We start from the raw sequence: 22,877 nt of genomic DNA on the forward strand, positions 1-22,877 counted from the left end.
AATTGTGCCACAGGCTGTTAAAACATTTCTTGCATACTGGCAAAATGTGGCTTGCAAGGCAGCTATCCACCATTTTTGGTGAGAAGCTGGTTTTCTTTTTCAGAAGGCTCATGAGGTAGCGATTAAAAAAAAAAAAGGCCAAGTACTAACTCACTTTCATGAATCCAACCCTTATTTTCATATCTATGGTTACATGCCCAAATATTGGTGTATATATAACTTTCTTCCCTCTGTGAAATTATTTGAAAGGAACTGGTTTACAACTTTTAAAAAAAAAAAAAAGCCCAGCATTTATTTTTTTTGCCAACAAATCTTTGCAGGCATTACATTTGCATTAGCAGTAAAAATATTGCAATAAATCTTCACCTCACAAAGCTTTCTGTAACCATCTGTCAGGAAATCTGTATTAGCCTGGAGTAAGCATCACTTCACGTATACGTTTTTTCTTATTCTAATAAAAAATTTCAGTTTTAATGATGGCATGAACTCATTTCATTACTTAGAAATTAGGAAGATGTGCAGAATGCACACAGGGCTGTTCAGCTAATACATTTCAGGGTAAGGCCTTAAACATCTGATTTATGGTGATCGGCTGTCTGGATCCTGGCAAGCTGCATATCCAAACCTTTCCATGTCAGAGTTTCAAGACATTTGCCATTGCCAGCAGGAACAAGGGTGGTTGTAATTCACGCGGCAGGAGAGGAATGGGCTGCTCAGCCCCGTGGTCTCCCCTCCGTCAGCACAACCCCTGGCCCCATCGGCTGGAAACCCACTGCCCTCAGTCTCCATAGAGTTCCCAACCCAACAGGAAATTACAGTGCTGATGTTTTTTTTTCTACAGTGATATCAAACATTTATAGTGACACATATAAGAATATATTATATATTTATATAAATATATAAAATATTTATATAAAATATATAAATAAATACATATACAAAATATGGCATTACTTTCCAGAGAGATGTTACATTTCACAGGCCACCTTTCCTTACCCAGATTTCATTGTCATACAGAATTTGTCATGAAGTTCAGTAAACAATCAGCCTCAAAAAAACCGTTACCAAAGTCTTCCTTATGTGAAAGCATCACATACCAGAACAAAACCAAATCACTTATCTGATTAAAAGGACATATAACATCGTGGCAGACAGTTGGTTTAAATATTTAAACCCAGTGGTTCTTATTCTATGCTTAGATACAGGCAAATCATTTCTACCAAAGTCAAAGCAAGCAACAATTGTGTGTAGTATAAATGAAGCGCAGGGGTCTCAACACCCGGGTCCACGATACCCCCATCTTGTCGGCATTGTTTTAAACAGGAGTTCCTCATACAGAACATGTGCTTTGGTAGAGTGTACCAATACAACACAGAACACATACAGCTTTTCCAAATAAATAAGCAAATAGAAAGGGTGGTACTGTAATGGCAATTTTTTGTCCATGAATATTCTGTATTAGTGTGAGCAGGAAATGGAGGAAATGTAAGCCCTGTTGCATAAACTGAAGCGAAGGACAGACAGAAGAATGCTTTACCAAGAGCTTCAGTGCAACTGTTATCCTTTCCAGTGGCATTAATTCAGTGATGGGTACATCAGAATTAGTAATAAAATAAAATAATTTTAAAAAAAATTTAAAAAAGATTATCTTGGTATTTGTCAAATAAAAAACCTTAATCTCTTCTGGAAACACTTCCTTCACTCCATAAATTCATTTCTGTTATCTAGAATAGGTCAGTGTGTATGCATGTGGATGTATACATATTTGTAAATCATTCCAAACCCTTACTTTCTCTTTGCATACAGAAGTATACACTAGAATTATTGTGTAGTATTTGGTATTCACGTTACATTTAAATAAAGTTTATTAAAAAACAATTATATTAAATACAGACTAACAGAATATTCATAATATATTTTACAGTAAAAATAGCCATGTATTTATTTTAGAAATATGTTTCTTTAAAAAGTTCTTTGAGATTTTTATAAAACTTTTTACCCGTGAAGCTAAGTTTCCCGTCAGACCTGTAAAAAACCTTAACCTTTAAATCCTTGGGGGTTTTTTGTTTTGTTTTCTTTAATACTTTTACAAGCTTGCAATCTATAAATTCTTTAAAATAAAAAAACAGTATCTTTCGGGATCAAATTGGTCACAGGCCATTCTTTAAAAAGTCAGTGGAGATTCCCTGAATCCATTCTGAAGTGCCTTTTGTTTTTCTCTCTCTCTGGGTATCAATAGTGCAGGTTTACATGGGAATTCAGAGCTCCCTACACGTCCTATAGGAAGCCCAACGCGTGTTGGTGGCAGGGTGCAGCTGCAGCAGTGTCCACAGAGGCTGCAAATCTCCATCCACCGCAGGAGGCAGAGCTCGTTACTCCACGCGCAACACAGTCCACAGTGTTCGTCCAGCCCCTCCAAGGTCTCTGCGAGGTCCAGCAGCCACACACAGATGCCAGAAGAGCTGGCACCCAGCCCTCATTTGCTTTCCAAGTTATAGCAGTGGACATCTCCTTTTCCCTTCCCATCATACCCGGGAAGCGGCTGTCCGTATTTATCCACGCACCAGCAGTAACCTCGCTTTCGGCCTTTGGATGGGCGACACTGAAACAGAATAAAAGACCCAGTTAGCATTATTTTTGTTTTCTCCACTCTTACTGTTATATAGCAGGGATTCCTGCTCATTTGACAGCTGCACTTCCATATCCTGGCCATATCTGACAGAATCAAACAGAATATTTATTACCACTACAAAGTATTACAATAAAAGCTTACCTGCTCTGCCTGTCAACCCCTTTGGGTCTAATTACTCCATAATAAAACTGCTCTGAGAACTACCAGAAAACAGCCTTTCATATCAGGCAGCGCAGCTGCCCCTTTGAATACCAGGACTACTTATAACAGTACAGGCTGATGACAGGGACCCATCTTTGGAAAAGAAAGTTAACAAATTCATTCTACGCTAAAGCACAGATCTGGCAAAGACAGCCATTGCAGCAATAAACACCCTTGGCTTGCATCTGTTTGCTGAAGGAATTTCAATACTGTAGTTGCCATTTATTACCAGATACATAATCCTTCTGTAATGGAGTTATCATCTCAACAACTGGTAGGTGTACTAGAACTTTACATGTATATTTTCCTATAAATAAGGTTGCTTATACAGTAGTCTATAACCTACGTCAGCTTCAGAAGTTGCCTGGTGGAATTTGCCAGCAATGCTGACCAACCTGAAACTACCACTAGACAGGCAACGACACTGAACTTCTTTAGAAATAGTAATGCAGTAAAAATGCATTATAAAGTCTAGTATGTACTAAGTAAGTAATGCTCTCCCCAAGGAACCAAGAATGGTAAAAACTAGACTAAAGGAGATGACATGCTGCAAGTTGCAGTCAGTATGCAACCACAGACACAGTTACATACTGTGAACCTCTAGGACCCTGCAAGGTTTTCACCCACTCGAAAGATGTGTCTCGAGGACACATTATCTCACTAGGTTTGCCATGGTCAACCTCATTGCCAAGACATAGCCTCCAATGTCAGCTCAAGTTCTGAGATTTGATGATACAGGATTTGCTGCAAATGCTAACAGAGGTGGCTGTTTAGTCAGGACAGACTTACAAAGGAGGCGGTGACACAGATATACCTATCTTTTCAAAGACTGAGGTTTCATCTGTTGCGTTACCAACATGAAGGAAGATAGGCTAGACTGAAGGCACTTATGGCCCTCAACACTGTAAAGGCTACCTTGCAAGCAGAACAAATGCTGCCTCTGTGATCACACTCACAGCAATTCAAGTATTTCAGAGGTTCAGGCTGGTACAAGTCAGGTAAACTTTGCCACTACCACTCAACTGCTTGTTCTGCAGAGTCTATAGGCGCGTCCCCATCTCCCATGTGGGTATGGCAGTGGCTCACAAAGCCAAGTGTCTTTTCTATGTGCAGCTATGCAAGAAAACATCAAGCAAGCGTGTTGGGCTTCACGTGCTGTGTGAAGTGCTTGACCCTTTCCACATTTAGTTTAGGACCTCAGGTGAAGGGATGGTATTTCGGACAGAACTGTGAATACGGGTCACTCCTGGGACAGCCTGCACCAGCACATTGGCCCCTGAGCCAACTAATTTGTGGCAGCATGGAGTAGGGTAGAGAGTCTTCACTACAAACTTGTGAAAGAGAGATGGGAGCAGATCACACATTAGACACAAATTTCTGAACAAGTTTCCATCTTGTTTATTTTATTTTAGAGTAAATGAAATAATGTTAATCACCGTAACTGCAAATTAATCTACCCTTGTGATATATTTTTGAGTAACAAGCCCAATGCAGAAATAATACAACTCCTCCTCTTCTCTGAATTTGCAGTCCTTCTGCATTAGCCCTATGCAAATGGACGGCAGCAGGATGACAAGATCAAGCTTAAAGTACATATCAGCTTATTTTAGGAGAGGGTGAATAAGTTCAAACCTACTGAGGGAACAGCTCCATTAATAATTTGTTAAACTACATGGTTAGCTGCATTTGTGTTCTAGTTACCCGTTCAGCTGGTTTTCTGTACTAAATCTTTAAACATAAATTTTACAACTTACAGTTATTGTCTCAAAAGCCTGACTAGGGCTCGTGTGTATTCTCCAGGATTTCTGTGAATGGCTACTCAAAGTCCACTGACGTCAATGGTAAATTTTCCTTCAATTTTGGTGGCAAGTAGACTGGACTCTAGCTTAAGTGGTATTAACATTTAGTGACTTAAATTCTTCATACTCAAAACTGAGGAATTCATAAACAACAGCCTTTGCACAATTTAAATTTTACAGAAAAGGAAACTGAAGTAGCAGTTCTTGAGTTGTTTTTCCCAAGAGAGCAGGCACAGATAGGGCCCGAATTAGAGCACAGGGCTTCTGGCTGCCAGCCTGGTGCTCCGGCAATGAAACTACACTTCTGCTAATAATAGGAACACAGCCTCCCCTTTTAGAAGTACTATATGAAGTATGTTACACAACTCTCACTGATTCATAGGCTTGCATCACTCAAAACAAATGATCAATTAAAGTTATCTCATGTTGTTGGAGGTTTTGATTGCTTTTTACAGTTGCATAATCAATTTTCGGAATTAACTACAACACGAAGTTAGTCTGCAGGAACACCTTCCCTACTACTATTTTTTTACTTCTTCTAGACAACCCATTTGGAAAACAAAACACTTAGATCATTCTACAGCTGAAATAATGCTCTGTGAGGAAACAATTTACCTTTTCCAATCTGCGATTTTGTACTACCTGCTCAGCCATGCTGTCAATAGTAAAGCATTTCTGATTCAGAAGTGATACCTTTATCCTGAAGCAGCTAGCTTGCATTCCCTACAGAAGTAGCAGACAGTTCATCTGGAAAAAATATAAGTATCCGCTCTTCTGAATTTTGTACTCCACATACGTTTCAAGGCTCTGCCCAGCTCTTCTGTATGACTTCAGAAGTCCAAAAAGCTGGAAAACTGCCCAAGCGGTGGAGCCAGTAATTACTTCTGATAGAAACACCAGCTGCCAGCTTCCATGCCACCTGCCCCTCTCCCTTCCACAAAGAAGTGCCGCAGAGGCATTCGTGGGGCACAGCAAAGCATATGGTATCCCACTGAATTCCTGGTCAGCCCAGAGGTCTCCATGGAGCTACAACTGTGGTCTCCCGGAACAGACTGCAGACAGCATTGACATATACCTCAGGCCGTTTTGGCTCCCGCCAAGCCCAGCTCTGTTTTCAGTGGAACGATGCCAGCTCACATTTAGGTGAGTATCTGGTTCCAGTACACAAATACGGGGCAATTCGAGTAATTGCCCCATATAATAATTCTAATTTCATCAAAACCTTTTTTTCCATGCTTGAGGCAGAAACGTGCCTGTATCAACCTATTCCACATAAATATACCTATATACCACAGTTGCATAGTACAACCTTTAAATGTGTGATTTATTAAGACAAAGAATTCTAAATTTTAATATGTCTGATTTTAAAAAAGTTTATATATAACACAAGGTGTGAAATATTTTTCATGTTATATCCTGACAGATAAATTTATGTTCTTAAAATTGTTTCACATATGCAAATTACTCCCTATGGTTGTTCCTGAAAAGTCACTTTCTAGATATCCACAAATGTCTTGAAAAGTAACTGCTTTCAACTTGACTGGAAGAGCAGGTGACCAGGAAGGCAGAATATGCTAACATGTGAAATGCCTCCTGAGTGAGTTTTAATGGTCTCTAGGGTGATCATAATTTATCAGTTCCATCAGTACCAATTTATTTGTACCATCAAACACCTATTACATTATCACCCTAGGCAGTGATTTTGGCAGCTGTTTCCGGAATTAAAAATGCCTAGCTCACACTCATTTTTTGATGAATTTACTGTCTATTTCCTAACCTATTATTCTGAATTTTGTTGTCACAACAGAATAACTGAATTACAGATTGAATGCTGCTAATAATAGCAATGAAGGATATTAATAAAATAGCCTAGCACTCTCTTAATGAGATTAGACACCTGCTCACGGTGCCTAAAATATCAGATCAGACCTACATGTTGATGCTCCAAAAAGAAAACCAAACACACACAATTGTCACATTGCCTTGCGGACAGTGAATTCACTCACTTCTCACACTCAGAAGTTTGAGAAGTCTCAGAAGACTCAGTCACTTCTCAAACTGATGCTTTTTTCTAGGAGTTAATTCTACATGGGCAACTCAAATACATTCTTTTTGGTTTGTATTTTGTTCGTGTGAGAAGCAGCCTCTCTATAAGCCCTACCTGTGAAGGCCTGTTCCCAGGGTTGATTGAGGTTCATTTAAAGGAGAAGCACTCCAACTGCATTTCATGGAGAATATTTACTCACATGGGCTCCATTTGTTGGCATCTCCTACAAGATCCTGAGTTGTCTCAAACTACCATTGAAACTACTGGACCTGTGTAAATTGGCACGGCGCTTGACAAGTCTGGCCAGGTATGAAAGTGCCCCTTCATCCTCTATGTTTGCTGACTGGATGGGCTGTTGCACATAGCATAGGAACTTCTCCTAAAGCAGTTTGAAAGTTTCCAGGCAGCACGGACACTACACAGAGGGCAGAAGCGTGTCTTTGCTCTGTACCAACACCTTATTCTCGTAAATCAACTTCTAGGAACAAAGACTAGGTAAGTGTATTATGTGTCTTTCCTATTTTTTTTCTCTGTACTTCCTTTTTTTCTGCCTCAGCAGCACAACTATGACTGCACTTTAAAGTACAGTCATCCTTTAAAGTAAGGCACTTTAATACGTGCTTACTGTGGATCTGATTTACTACATACACATGCCAGAGACTGCGTGCAAACCACCACCTTTTTGCTGACAAAGCAAAAACCTCAGAGTCTAAAGACAGATGAAAGGAAGATCTACTGAACAAAGTAAATATCAATCTGTGGTCTTCTGTAATACCTGGAGAAGGAAAAGGGCTACAGTACGCTTGTGTGCCTTGAACACAGTTAAATGACGTGCTGTTCTAGATTAGCTAAGCAAATGCTTTTATGACGCAGGCACAAAACACAGTCCTAGCCTCACTCCACATAGCAGTCCAACATATTTTCTGAACAAACGCAGTCTGAGATGTGAACATTGCTCTCTGCTAGTTTACATGCAGTGGGACATGAATGACATGGGCTTCTCAAAACTCCAAACAACAAAAAGAAACTCTGTCCCTGCTTGTGAGTTGCCATCACCTGCTCAGTAAAAGCTGGGGGACGTAGACAAGCTCAGCAGCATGCACCAAAGGTCAAACAGTGCAGTCAGTGCTGGGCTGATGGCAGAAGGGAAGGCTGGAAACCTCACCCCTATTGCAAACACCCCACCTGACACTGCCAGCTTAACGCAGAGCTCCAGGGAATACCCGAAAGGGAAAGACTGTTTCTAAGAAAGCTGGAAGCTAAAAAATGGAGAGATACCATTCCTAAAATAAGGTTGCCTGGTCAGAGGTTGGCCTCTCACTTCCAAGCAATGAACTGCATTAGCTAGTAACACAGAGTCAGTCACTCCTTTGGTTACCAGAGATAGAGGCTGACTTGTGTAAACCCAAATGGGAGAGACAAGATGGTCCACAAACAAAAATCTTTCCTTACAGAGGGTTTGCCTTGAGGAAAATCTTAAAGGAACTTTTGAATTCAGGAAATTTTGGAATTATACCAAGAAACACATTTGGAGGAAGGTCACTAACTAAACACTGGAATTAGATGGGATGTGCACACTAAAAGAACCTGGCACATCTTGCACTTCCCCAAGTTCCTGAATTAGCTTCAAGGGCACCACTGAATGGAGAACGCTGCCATAGCTCAACCTGATACAACTAAAGCATAAATACCTGCAGTTTAGGTCTGCATTTGTCAAGAAAGGTCACAACCCCAGAACCAAAAAGGGCTGAGAAACCATCCTTGCTGCAGAGTAACTACTAGATGTATCACTTTCACGACAGCATGACCTGGATTTTGGAAGCGATCTGTGTAGCACATAAAGGACAGATAAGTCCTTTCTCAAGTTGCTTTTTGTAATATGATCCAGTACAGTTCTTCTAGGAACTCTCAAGCAGCTATTTGCAATTCAAAGCATTGATCTATTGCAGTCATATGGTGACTGCAACATTTAGCTCTGTGGGTTATTACAGAGGCACTGCTTTTTTTAAACCAAAGGGCATTAGTATCTAGGACACCAGCCAACCCATGTGTGATTAGGTATGAAGTGTCTCAAATGAATCTGTTGTCATGACCAACAGAAAATAAAAACACTGTCCCCACTTGACAAGGTTCAGCACTATCAGATCAGGTCCTAAAACTGGAAATGAACTAGTTCCTCTGTAAAATGATACATAATGCACCTTGCTGGCAAGATCCTTCAGCAAAGATGCAGAAAAGGTGAAGTGCATTCATTGAAATGATCAAGACTCTGTACTTACTTGCTTTTTCTTGTAGAACCCCTTCTTGTCACAATTTGGAATATGAAAACCTCTGGGACTCAAGACATTCAGGATCTTTAGATGGTTTAAAGTGTCTTCCATTTCCCTGCGACAGGGACCCTGTTAATGAGCATGTTTTAGAAAACACAGATGAAACTTCATTCCCAAATGCTGTCTTTCACACAAGAGTTAATAAATCTTTAACGGGCAAGGAAGCACAAACCCAAACAAATCCATTAAAACAAAGGGAAGGCTGGATATGTCAAAAGGCAGACCATTCACAGATAGAATTCTGACTTTCTGCTTCATTCGGGATAAACTGATTTCTTAACACTATGCTATTCCAAGGCACAGACTGGAATTTCCAGTTGAAATCACAGCCACATACACATAGGAGAAGGCTCACCCAGTATGTAAGTCAATTATATATAACGTAACTTAGGTTTGGAAAAGCTGGCCTTGCACCAAGTGGGAAAAGAAGGGAGGCAACTAGAAATACACCACTTGGTAGATTTTCCTTAATGCCATTTGATTTTTGTGATTCTGCTCGATTTGAAAGCTTAACTGAAATGGATTTAATGGAAAACAAATAGTTTGGCATAATGTATATGTATACATAAAAATACTGCAACTTTGGACAACAATTCCCAATTTCAACTGGACCAAATGGATGCAGCCATGCAAAGGAATGGCTGCACACAACATTCTCATTAGATAACTATGTCACTTTTTGCCTCACTTTCTCCATCTGCAAAAGGCTGACAACAATGTAGTGAGGATTAGCTCTAGGACAATGAGCCAAAAAGAACTTCCAGAAGCACTTTTAAGAGCATGTCTCAAACGCCAACTAATTATTTCTCACTGCAGCCCTTCAGGGTAGGGAGTAAAGCGTTACAAGCCCCACTTTGCAGTCAGAAAACCAGGAGTGGAGGAGTTCATGTTTTGCCAGAAGCCAAGAAGGCAGTCAGTGTCAGCAGTGGGATCGGGATTCAAGAGTCGTAGCCTACAAACTCTGTGCTTAGCTACACTCCTGTCTGGGCACATTACTGACTTGGTCCACCAGCCCACTTCTTCAGCAGAGACCCGAAAAAATTCCTTTGCATGGTTGCATGGGTTTAAAATGTTTAAGTTGCTGTATCAACAGAAAGACTCATTTGGTGCAATTTTTAATTAGTGAAGTAATGACATTTATACTTTCAAGTGGTAATATTAATAGTTTGCTCATGCAAAGTGCCTTTCATGTGAGTGTCTGAAAGCATACAGACTCCACAGTTCTACTGGAGTTTAAAATTGATTTTTTTGGTTAGCAAAGACCTTCCTTGCTGCTTTCATATGTTTTCTTTCAGGCATCAATCTCACAAGCTCTAAACATGCGCTTTAAATTGCTGTTCTTACTGGCAGTTCCTTAAAAAACCAAAACTGCTCAGACATGCTTGACTGCAAATCACACACGTTCAAAGATTTGGTCCCGAGTTAGGCCTACAAAAAGATCAACAGCTTTTTTTTTAATTATTATTTTGAAGCAGGCTTCCAAAGTCAGAGAGATCAATATCAAAAGCTAACATGCAGACACAGCTAGAAGAGCATTTGCTGACAAAAGCACCTGTCCCCAGTGGACTTATTTCTGGTTCTTACAGACACCAGCAGCCTTGGTAAGTCGTTATACCTTTGCTCGTGGGGTCCAACTACCACATAAGTGAAATGTTCATCCTAGTTAAGACCAGGACCCTATTTCATCAGAGCTACCAAAGTTCATTCTTTTACTGTACGCAGTTTACTTCACGTTTTTGGGAGGAGGACACGCTGGAAGGCAGATACTGAAGTGTTTTTACTAGACGGCTGGACATCAGTGACAAACTAAACGTGCAGCTTCGCCACCCTTGCTGTGTTAACTTGGAGGCCACGCTCTCTTCAGACACAATGTCCACCTCATACATGTTTCAAAACCTTCTTTTACAGATGGGAAGCCATGTCTGGTTTCACCATGACCGTTCTGATGAAACGCCAAAGTATATCCAGACATATTTTTTAGGTCATCTGGCACAGGCACTGGATTATTAGCCAGAATGTCCAGGAAGAGGAATTACTCTCCCCTCAGATTCACCACACTCTGGCTGCCCTGCAAATCCACTGGGCACAATCAGTAGGAAGCAATGGCAGCTCATGTGCCCGTGAGCCTTTGCATTTAAACACTAGCACCAAACGACGACTGCAAGTGGAGAGAGTGTTCAGCACGTCATACACAATGACTGATCAGTCAAGATCCTAATCCTCAACCCAGCCTAAGTTTATCTCCCTTGATTTGCGCCGTGGAGTGTGAACACAGTGCCACCGCACTGAATGAGAAACATCTTTTTTCCATTATTGCAACCCAATAATGCTGTTTGCAACCAAATTTAATGATGACACTATTAAACCTGTCCCAAGTCCACTCACACAAATGTGTGATAATTACAGGGGGGAACAAGAACTTTTGATCTTTAAGAAATTACTTAGTGAAAATCATACTTGTATCAATGTAAACATCATTGCATTAGGCCTCCGTGTTTTCTGAATGTGATCTGCTCGGTCTGCTGATTGTCTGCATTTGCAGATCCAATAGTTTTACCGGTTAAACAGCCAGGATGGCCTAAATGGCTACAACAATTACCACCATTTAGTTATTTTGTTTATTTATTTATCTTGTCGTATGCACAACATGCATATACATACACACACATGCACACACTCACATGCTGGGAAATGCCTTTCCATTTACAAAAGTACTTACGTATTCAGTCTCTTGTTTGGATTCAGAGGAGAAATTCAGTGTATCCGTACTCTGCGAATCATATTCCACTTTATAGCGCTGCGTATTTTTGGCTTGCACTTTCCTGATGATATCTATTTTGATGTGCGGTGGATGCGATTTGGAATCTGGCACCCTGTGAGAGTTTGGCATGGCCTGATTTTCTATGCTGCTGGTACTCCGGTCTTCTTCTTCTGAATCACTGGAATTTCCTTCGAGAACAACAAATGCAGTGAAGAAACAATGTTAATCAACTGCCAGCTGTGTCTGGAAGGGCAACAAGCCACTAGATTAGTCTACGTGCTTAACTTTCCTTTAGAAAATAGGGATATGTCAAAAGATGAACAACATAGCATTCCGCATGCATCAGCACCTTTGTTGCCAAGCGATGACTTTTGTAACTGAAGCATCCCCTTGCTCCCGGAAGCCTCGCAAGGTACCCCACTGCACCGCCTGTGCTGGCTGCCCAGCATCTGAAAACCAGCTACCTCCACCTCGCTGCAAGCCACCACCGCCCCGGTTTCTCGCCTCTCGGCGTCCGCTGCAGTTTCGCCCGCCAGCGGGAGGGGGCAGGTCTGCGCCGCCGGCGGAGCCACCGCCGCTGGAGCCCGCACCAGCCCCGCCAGCGCCGGGGGCGCGGGGCCTTCCCCTTCGCGACTGCTGACCCGCGGCTGATTTAATCAACTTCAGTTAAACGCGGCTGGCTTAGGTAACTTATGGGCTGTAGTGTGATTCTTTGTCTTCCCCAGGAAGGTAATTTTTTTTAAAAAGGAGGCGTTGATACAATAAATTCTACCACACTGAGTTTCCTGGTTCTAGTTAGCTATTTTTAACAGTTTCTCTTTCTTAATTTTATTCAACAAGCAGAACAAGAAAGGAAAAAAAAAAAAACCCAGCACGTTTTCATTCTTCTGCTATTAAAATCAGAATAGGTGATTTTAAATCAGTTCTAGGTGTACAAAATACATTTTAAAGGTAATGGACAAAAAAAACCTATTCATTCTGTAATGGTGTCAAAGGACAAACATCTGCTTTCATTACCAGCTTCAAAAATATTTTGTCTTTAAACTACCATCCACAAAAATACAGGAGAAGCACATTCTTCCAAAATACTGCATAAGCCCTGTGTTCCTGTACCTTCTGAGGTATTTGTCTACGCTGCATTTCTCTCTCTTAGGAGACTCCTGCAGTGTTACTGTAACTAGCTGCATTTCCTCCAGGGAATTTTTCAAGTTTGGATATTCCTATCAGCTAAGTAGCTAAGTCCCACTAGTTGCTGCCTTGGCTGCTGGCCACTTTTTTTTTTTTTTTCTTTTAAAGAAATCATATTGGGAGTGCACAATGATAACTGATGTACAAGGAACATCCTGGAAATCTGTATTGCAATTGTACTTGATGGCTCACTGAAAAACCACAAAAGCCAAGAAATTCAGTGCTAAACCTGAAAGCCCATGTTAACATAGGTCATTGACTCTAAATATTTCAACACAGGCAGTACAGTGGCACTGCCAACACACAGGAACAGGGGAGGAACACAAGGAGGAGGGATCCAGGTTAACATCTTGGTACCAGTGGTTTTAGTGTAGCCACTGCTGGCAATGGACATAATTGACCAGGAAAATCCAACTCCCAGTGCAAATGAATTAAGGAAGTTTAAGTCTTAAGTCTAAATTTCCTGGCTTTTGTGGGTTTAACTCAGACTCTCAGTGGTATTTGAACATATTTTTGGTGGTTTAATGTCCTGTTTTTAAACAGTGGTATTTTTTTTTTCTCCACATTCTCAATGAAGTTTGCAAGAAATGACACAATAAAATGTTATTAACCCGAATCTCCTAAATATAAATACTATGCCTACTAAGTTTTCTGCAATTGGTCCAGTTCATTAGTTTGCCTCCTTTACCAAAAATAAGTAGAAAATATTCTTAATGTGCATTAAATAATTACCAGACCGGTCATTTCAGTTTAGATAGGCCATCACTTTTCAATAGCACTTCTTACACTTCAACTTGGAACGGTCATAATGCCACATTTTAAACTGTAAAGCATATTTGATTAACTCACAAAACTTGGTGCCATGTTAGCTTTACGCTCTAGTAACAGAAACAAAACTATGAGAGTTACTTGCTCTCTTTTAAAAAACAGATTAGAAGGGTTGCACATGGACAGTACTACTTAACACTTTAGTGCCCAAAAAAACTGAACTGGAAAGGAAGTCAGTGGCCTACTACAGTTGCTGTTAAGAAGCTACTGTAATGTACACCACCCCATACCGATTTCTAGCAATTTCTGTAAACTAGGAATGACCAACAGTATAACACGTGATGCAGGACCCAGCTGTGTGTAAGGGAGATGATGTGATTCTGCTCAGGGACAGTATGTACCAGGGAATATTGGATTTAGAGCTGAAAGTAGAGTGGTCCCCATAAGGAGGCAGGCACTATGTGTCACACAGGTTCAGTGTACTTCTTCCTTCTTGCACTCCAGGTTTGCAACCTTCACTCCTTGAATGTGAACTGTAAGGGTCCTACTTTGCACTTTTTAAGGAATCAAAGCTCCTACTGATTTCAAAATCAGAGTTCTCCCTCAGCCAAGAATGCAGAAACAGGAACTCGGCATTTTGACTAGGCTGAAAATAGAAAGATTTTCAGCAAAGTGCAGCTCTGTCTTCCCCTTTCTCCTTCTCTAAGAGTCACTGTTAAAAGCACTACCCCTCCATCAAACAGCACCAACTCTCAAGTACGGAGGAGACGCCCCTAGTTTCCAATTCATGTGAAGGATGAATATGCAGAGCCAAGTTCAAGCTGCTCCATGTTCCATTGAGATTTAAAACTTCAGTGAGTACCTCTGAACTCTCCCTCATTCAAATTGTCACAGCTTGGGAGCAGCACATAAATAATTATAAGGCATCTCCTACTCCCATAGCATCCAGTTAACTGGAGCACTGGTGCCACTTCCTCAGCTAAGGAGAGGCCAGCCAAGGAGTCCCTGCAACCTAGCAGAAAAACTCCTGGCTTTTTAAAAATGCAGTGGAAAGCCTTTTGACACACTTTTCTATTAAATAAATGTTAAAATACTTGCTGTTGGTTAGCAAACAGTTTAATGAAATGTTTGCACAGAGGGACTGTGCGTTCTTGATCTGAATCCCAAGTTTTCCTGTCTTAAGTTTCCAAATGTGCATGCTAACAGAACTTTTTCCAACCGTCCCTTCCTCTTCAAACAAAACAAAACCCGCTCTGTGAACGTCTCATTTACAAGACATGTAAGAGGTATGGGAAGGCTTCGTTTGACCAAAGATTTATTTGCAGTGCAGGCAAAAAACCAACGTCCTCTTAAATACTGCTGTGCAAACGCTTTGTTCTGAATAACCACCTTCCCGGGCCAGGGAAGTATTTCACTCCTTCCCCCCCCTCCCCCCCCAGCACTCTCCTGACTTAGCCACGCTGCAGCGCAGGAGTTAGCCCACGCTCTCCAGTTTTCTCGCACACTCTTTCCAGGAAGACTGGGGACAAATCGCGAGGATTTCACCCTCTCTCCGTCCAGGCTCTACAGCCTGGCAGCCCCACGCACCCGCAGAAGCAATATGCAATCCCTCCCCAACCCCCCCCCCCCCCCCCGATTTTTTAAAAAAAGAGCAACTCTGCCTCGTTTGCGAGCACCTACTTAGAGCATCGGTGTTGAAAAAAACAGATATATATATATATAAATACGATATAAGAGGTAAATCTTTCTTTCCTTCCGCAAAAGCACCCCTCCTTCAAAACGATCACAGCCTCGGCTACGTGGCTGCCCGAGGAGCCCTCCAAGGACCGGCAGCCGGCACGCAGCGCCGGGGAACGAGCAAGGGGCCTTTCCGAGGAACAGGTCTGCCCGTGCCTCCCCCCCTCCTGCTGCGTGCAATTTACTTTTTAACTTCAAAAACAAAACCAACAACAACAACAAAAAAGCAAGCAAGTAAACAGCGAACAAGGAAAGAGGCGCGCGTGCATGCGATCTCTTTACGCTTCTTCGCCCCCCGCCCCGAGGCGCAGCCTCCTTACCTGCAGCGTGCGGTCCCGGCAAAAGGAAGGCCCGCAGCTTGCCGCCCGCCGTGGAGTTGGTGCAGAGCCCGCGGCCCTCCAGCAGCGCCTGCAGCGGCCGCGCCTCTTCCCGCCGCGGCTGGCAGCTGAGGCCGGCGCCGCAGCGCTCGGTGTAGATGCCGCAGGGCTGCCCCGGGCGCAGGGCGCAGGTGAGGCAGCAGCCGCAGCCCGGCTCCCGCACCCGCTCGGCGCAGTCGGGCTGCAAGGGCTTGCATTGCTGCAGCGCCCGCGCGTCGCAGGGCTCGCAGCGGACCACCGGCCCCGCCAGCGCCGCCGCCGCCCGCCGGACCAGCAGCGCCAGCGCCGCCGCTGCCACTGCCCACAGCACGCCGGGCCGCGGCACCATGGCAACCGGCGGAGGGGGGCCGCCGGGAGGCGCCCCCGCGCACCCCCGGCCGGGGAGCGGGACGGGCAGAGCCCCGCGCAGGGACGCACGCACCGCTGCTCCCCCGCAGGAGCGCGGCAGCCGCGGGCGGAGGGGAGCGGAGCGGAGCAGCACGCACAGCCCGCGCCGCCTCCAAGGGGGCTGCGGGAGAGGAGCCACCAGCCGGTCGTACCCCGACCTGCGCCGGGAGGGAGCAGAGCTGCGCTGCCGGCACAGGCACGCCGACCCTCTCTTCAGCCGTCTGCCCTTAATCACATAAAGGTAGTAAGAGCTCGCTAGCAACAAAGGCAACTTTTTCCTTCTCCCCCCCCTCCTCCCTGCACAGCGCCTCAATCACTTGGCTTGACACTAACTTTTTTTTTTGCCACACACAACACTCAGGAAAAAAAAATAAAACGCCTTGTAAAAGTAAAAAAAAATAAAAATTAAAAAGCCAAGCCTAGACGTTCTGAAGAAAACTTGGCCCAAAAACGCTTCAGAAAAGAAAGAAGGAGAAAGAGCGGAGGTGAGGGGAAATAGGGGGAAAAAAAATAAGAAAGCAAGGTTCCCTTCTTTTTATTCTCTTTGCCGCCTGCTATCCGCCTGCAGTCCCCACCACCCCGCGCCCATCTGTCCCCTTATGCCGCCCGGCCCGCCCTATATAGCGCCTCGGCCGCCGGCCCGCCCCGCGCCATGAATAACGAGCGGCGCGGGGCGGAGGGGAGCGCCGGGCCTCGCCAAATCCAGGTTTCGGTCACGGCGGGCTGGGAGGGCGGTGCGGGGGGTGGGGGTCGCCGCGGTGCCGGGGGTTTATGGGCACTTCTTAGAAATCAGCTGTAAGGGGTACTGCCCTGGGGAGAGGGGCACGTCGTATGCCTTTTGTTTCAAGAAAAAGTGCTCTGTGTGTGTATGTGTGTCCGTATGTGTTTGTCCCCGTGTCCGTGTGTGTTTCCTTGGCACCGGGAGAGGAGACGCGAGCAAAGCTCGCGCAGAGTACCCTTTTTTGGACTCCTGTCTACAATCCTGTCTACTTTGGGGCTGACTGAGAGCCCTGGCCATCGAAGAGGCGTGCCTTTGCTCTCACACGCACACGCACGCAGGCAGGTTCAGGGCATACCTTGAGACCGGCTCACATGACAGCTGCGTTTCCTAGGAAGATGGGGGAAACGTACATGCGCGCGCGCACACACACGCACACACACACGCACACACACTCTCACTCGCTCGCTTTGCACAGATGTTCTCTCTGGCCCTGAAGTCGGTCCATGCGGTGCCCCAGGCTCGGGGATGTTCCTCCCCTAACTATATTTTTAAAATATTTTCTGAACTCTTAAAACTCTTCCCTCCATCCATAAGTAAACGGTTTCAATTGCAACATCCTCACAAATCTAGAAAAAAACCCAAAACCCAAAAAAACCCCAACAGCGAAACCCTACATCCGTTTGCACAATGCATGTGTTTGTGTTCTGTTTGCAGCCACTGTAAATTCCTCCCCCGTTCTGCTTGGCTTATTTTGCTCTGCCTGTTAACTTGGCTTAATGTTGATGAAGAAAATCTGAATTGGCAATGCCAGAATTTGTGACCATCCTTTCTGAAGCTCTCCGGCGAGCTGATGCAGACGGGGATGGTGAGGTGTATATGTAGACATATATATGGTATTTCAGCCATAGGAGCCTGCTCTTCATGCAAAATAAAACCAGTAATGCTTGCAGATACTGGCTTATACAAATATATTGTGCCGTGGGAATGATGATAAGCGCCAGACTACCACTCTGTTTTCAACCCCTTCATCATTTAACAATGAAGCTCACCTTCCAGTAATTCATCAGCTGTTCATGTGTCTAAATTCAAGTGGAAGAGTGGAGTATATATGTTATTGCTCAAGGTACTGGCCATGATACTGCTAATCTCGAAAACTGCACTTTTTACAAATCAGATCTTTTTAGATAATTAGAATCAACTATTCCGTTTGTTTTCTCTGTTCCTTATTCAGTAATGATACCTTTCAGATACCATCTTGAAAGGGGCACAGTACATAGCAGGATAAAAAAAATCTGATTTTATGTGTGAAGAATATGGTGTAAGAGTAGATAGACACTTTTCCTCGGGAAATTAAATTAAAGATGTGTTGGAAGAGAGATCAGCCTTGCTTAATGCTCCAATAGGTGACTCCACGAAGGCTTTTCCGCCTTCCTTTGTCCTCTTGTTCATTTTGTTAATTGACCAAAAGAGGTCGCAGGTTGTCCAGGATTGAATTAGAGACTAACTAAATCTGTGCGAGCCCATCTACAAAGGGGGAATTGATCAAGTACAATATACTGCATGTTTGGTTTCAGGGTTGGGTGGGGTTGGTTTTTTTTTTTTTTGAGACTATTGCAGGAAAGCTTGCTGTTAACTTTTTTATTTTACTTTGGTTTAAATAACTGTTTATAGGTAAATGAAGTCTGAAAATCTTTGGGATTGTCTGGCAGCGTGTTATCGGGAGAACTCAGATTAGGTCTAGCAGAAAGAGGAGGCCTTCTTCCTTTCTGCTTTGGCAGTAACACAGTAGGGTAGCACTGTACACTCTATGTATACAGGCATCTTATCAGTTGGGGTGAGCTTTTATAGCATGCCACTTTCAAAACTGAAACAATAATGCAGGGGAAATGCTGAGAGACGATAAGTAAAGGGGCAAAGGGAATTAGGGGACGGAAGGAATGAGAGAGAGCAACCCTTTTCCTTCACCACAGTCATACACCTCTTACTTACACACTAACACCAGTGTAACTTGTATTTTAAACTCTAGCATGAATGTTTTTATCAAGCTGAAATTTGATTCCCACCATCAGAAAGACATTTTTTTTCCTTTCTCTTCTTTCTTTTGTAACATTCCACAAACTTTGTGGTGCACCATTTCGAAGTCCTGTTAATACAAGGAGATATTTGCAATGTCACCAAATAAAAGTGGTCCGCTTTTCTTTCTTTTTAAATACACAATTGGTGAACTTAGTATATATTTTTAAATAGCATAAACCAAGGTTAACGGAACATCAAGGTACTTTGAACAAAAAGCACTCCAAATGGAAAATTAACACTGCCAAAGATGTGGCTGAATCAGCTTTGCAGTAAGTGAGTAGAAAGCCAGTGATGTGTCAAAGATCAGGTCGGCCTAACAGCTTTTGCTAAACAATTAACTGTTTGCACTGTCTTAATCAATGGGCACTTCATTACAATGCATTTATATGAATGACAGAATTTGGTTCAAAGCCCTGCCTGGCAATCAGAAGATGGATACCAATGTATCTGGGAAGCCAGATAAGAAATTTATAAAGAAAAAACCAAAAAAACCCCAACAGACACCTATAGCTAACAGCTGAATTACACTTACAGACCGAACCTTAGTAATATTGATGGAACTCTTCTATGTGGACAAGGCCAAGGGCTAAATATGCAAAGTAGCAATGTTTATAAAACTGTACCAGATCTGAACTTCCACATTTACATTTACCATTTATTCTAGAGGCTTTGCAAGTTTTTTCCTGTTTATTCAGTTTTACTGGGAGAAGAGGGAGAGACAAAAGTCATGTAGGGTTATACTGAACCTCTACATTCAGTTCTAGACGATGGAGAGCAGAAGAGGAACAACTGAAAGGCTCTGTGCTTCAGAGAATCTCGTGTCCTCCTCCCATTGCTCTAGAGAGTGAAACTGTAATTTATGGAAGCACAAAAAGGATGCACTTCATTTCCCCTTCCACTTTATCCTCTCACCTCCTTCACACTCAGCTCTCTCTCTTTTCTCTGGTGCACTAGCTGAACTCATACCTTTTGTGTACTTGTTTCTTGGTGGCTGTGTTTGCTACAGGGACAAGACATGGGAACTAGAGTTGTGGCTGAAGTAGCTCTACTTTCTGCTGCATGGTCACATTACATTTTGGAGCAATCCAGACTTTTTAGTGTAGTCCCATTGTACTGCATATGGTTACACTACCCAAAATTTAACTCTCAAGAATGTGAGCTTTCCTATATAATGCCATTTTAAAACTCGTGTAATTTTGCAACTCTTTTTCAGACCAAAAGAAAACCTTCACAGAAATCTAGAGATATATAGCTTATCTTGGGTTGAGGCCTAAATCCACATTTGCAAAGCATCCTTTAATTTGGGTCGCTCTGCTCTTCTTTTTGCAAACTTTGGAGTTTTATGAACAATAAACTTCTAAAGTCAGAAGAAAGTAGGATTTCCTCAATATGTTCTTGTTTTTCAGAGGAAGAATACTCAGATTTACAATGAAGTTAGTAGATATAATACGTACTTTAAACTTAACTTAAATGATACTTTCTAGATCACTGTTTTCACAAAGGCAAGGATTAAGATCTCAGCATTATTTGTCACCTGTCTCTAAAAATTTATTTTAATGAAAATTTCCTGCAGACCTGCTCCTGGTTTGGGGCTAGACATGAACATCTCGGGTGTTTTCCGGCTCCCCCTCTTAAGCCAAGTGTGCAGGCTTACAAAGTAGAAAATTGTACTGGATTCCTCACAAATGCCACCCTGTGCTGCCTGTCTGAATATGGCAATCTGAATTCAGTGTGACAGAACAAATGAGAACTGAATTTGGAAGAAGATAAAATTAGGAAACCAAAGGAGAAATAACAAATCCTTTGTTGGGAAGCCAACTGAATTGAGACATTGTACACATTAGCAAAGACTTTTCAGGATTTGTCCCTTGCTTTGCTACCAGAGGCATACATAATAAAAGGACATATATTGGCAGTATTACAGAAAGTTACCAAACACTTCCCTGTACTAATTGAGACGTCTTGTTAACAATTACAGAAGAAGGGAAGATAGCTGATAGGTTTCCTATTACAAAGCTCTTATCCAGAGAGGTGTTCATCTCTTTTATGTACTAGTTAAACATTATATAGTGTGTCATGGCAAAAAAAATCTTATGGAATTTAAAGAGAACAGGGGGATTAGAGGGAGGAGGAAATGAAGAAAAAAATCTAGCTCTCAGGACTTCTCCATAAGAAGCGAAGAGATTGCTGCTGGACCAGATCTTCTCCACACCCACACCACAGCCAGCAACGTGGGTATTGTGCAAGTTCCAAAGTGCAGGTGTCATAGAAGGTAAAAGGAGAAATGCTGCTGCTTCAAAAGTGTACAGTCTGCTGGAGCTAGATTTACTGACACATTTGAACTTCTGTCTGCAAGCAAAAAAAAACAACCCATAATTAAAAAATCATATCCTACCTTAAAAATCTCAGTGAGGTGCTGAAGTGGAAAGATAAGTGATTTTTGGATTACTGGAAGCAGACTGCAGCTGAGACTGGAGTGCATGGAGAACTGACCTTCTTTATGTGTATTTGATTTTGAATGAATACATTAAGTTTTAGGTCATTCTATAAATTAGTGGGTCATGAATATACCTCATGTTAAGGTGGATTTACATACAATCAGGGTTGGAAGACAAAAAGTATAAGAAAATATGTGGGAAATTAATTTAGCATGAGCTGATTCTTTTCTCTATTCACCAATCCCATCCCTTTATGACACTGTTACGGTACAATAATATATCACTATATTTATAAAGTATCATCTATATTACATATATTATAGAAAAAAGGCAGTAATTTTAATGCCTGCAAATCTAGATGCCTTGTTACCATGTGGCCTTCAGAAAAAGTCACAAAGAAAAGACACTCTAAAAAACTTTGCAGGATATAAGTTGAGCAAGAAAAATACCAAGTGTAAAATTCTCTGTCAGACTGGTGTTAGAGCTAAAAGCATATGCTGTGAGTTCTGTTGAAAAGTTTCACCTTACCAAAAGCATGAAGTTTTCTGGGGCAATCTGTGTGCAAAAGAAGATAGATAGTTTTAAGTCCGTTGTTTTAATTACCCAAGTTAAAATCACACAAGTCTCAACCGTTTCCAGCTGAGAATGGCATCTCTAACATCCTATATATTGCCCTAGCCATTGAACTATTGATTGTAAATTGGCAATATTTGTCATACCTTCTCTCTTTGCAACTCTACTTTTTTGTTTTGCTTTATCTTGGATATCAGACTATGCATCTTAGTCCAACGTTGGGCAGCATGGGATATTCAAAGCCTCTTTGGCCTCACAGGAGCTAAGGTCCTTTCTTCGGTTGATCACACTGGGCAGGTCTCAGGTCTATATGAATGTCTACTGTTATGTATGTTAACCCTCTGGGTGCTAATGCCTAAGGAAGTGATAGGCTACAATCTTATAATAACCAATTATTATACACATAGTTTTTACCAGTAACTCAGGTATCCAAATAATATCAGGAAAAGCATGCATATTAGTTACCATCAGTTCCCACTCTTCTTCAGTTTACTCACCTATTGAATTTCTTTGACTAGGATTTTAATCTCTTGGAAGACAGCAGTGTTCATACTTTCCATTTTATAAGCAACTCATAATTTTGAGTACCTCTGCTAATTAATTAAATAATTTTGATGTCCACCATGAGAATGCTGGCAGAGACCAAGTAATAAGTAATTTCTGATCAGCAGACCCTTTTTAAAATGACTCAACTATCAATTCCAAGTCAATGGTCTTTTTTTTTTCAGTGTAGGCCCATATTTTTAAGAGGACTTCAGAAATAATATTGTTCTCTTGGACATTCAAGGCATACTTTCAATAAAAGATGCTTGTTTGTAGATTCTGAAGCTTTAAGCACTTCA

General features: G+C 42.3%; 1 protein-coding gene across 1 annotated transcript; it reads right to left on the reverse strand.

Moving 5' to 3' along the window:
• Positions 1–289: 289 nt before the first annotated feature.
• IGFBP3 (insulin like growth factor binding protein 3) lies at positions 290–16,804 on the reverse strand. Its single transcript, XM_075493661.1, has 4 exons — positions 15,784–16,804; positions 11,729–11,958; positions 8,959–9,078; positions 290–2,602 (listed from the first exon to the last, which is right to left on the reverse strand). Exons 1-4 carry the CDS (start codon positions 16,166–16,168, stop codon positions 2,477–2,479), a joined length of 861 nt encoding a protein of 286 aa, XP_075349776.1. The 5' UTR covers positions 16,169–16,804; the 3' UTR covers positions 290–2,476.
• Between the last annotated feature and the right edge of the window lie 6,073 nt (positions 16,805–22,877).

The sequence above is a fragment of the Mycteria americana genome, chromosome 2, assembly GCF_035582795.1.
Source record: "Mycteria americana isolate JAX WOST 10 ecotype Jacksonville Zoo and Gardens chromosome 2, USCA_MyAme_1.0, whole genome shotgun sequence".
NCBI classification, from domain to species: Eukaryota; Metazoa; Chordata; class Aves; order Ciconiiformes; family Ciconiidae; genus Mycteria; species Mycteria americana.

Excerpts from the sequence above, each read along its gene's own strand:
- IGFBP3 (XM_075493661.1), bottom strand. The coding sequence starts at position 16,168 with ATGGTGCCGCGGCCCGGCGTGCTGTGGGCAGTGGCAGCGGCGGCGCTG. Across the intron at positions 11,959-15,783 it reads GCCGGGACCGCACGCTGCAG|GAAATTCCAGTGATTCAGAA; the intron begins GTAAGGAGGCTG and ends TTGTTCTCGAAG. Across the intron at positions 2,603-8,958 it reads GGTTCTACAAGAAAAAGCAA|TGTCGCCCATCCAAAGGCCG; the intron begins GTAAGTACAGAG and ends ATTCTGTTTCAG.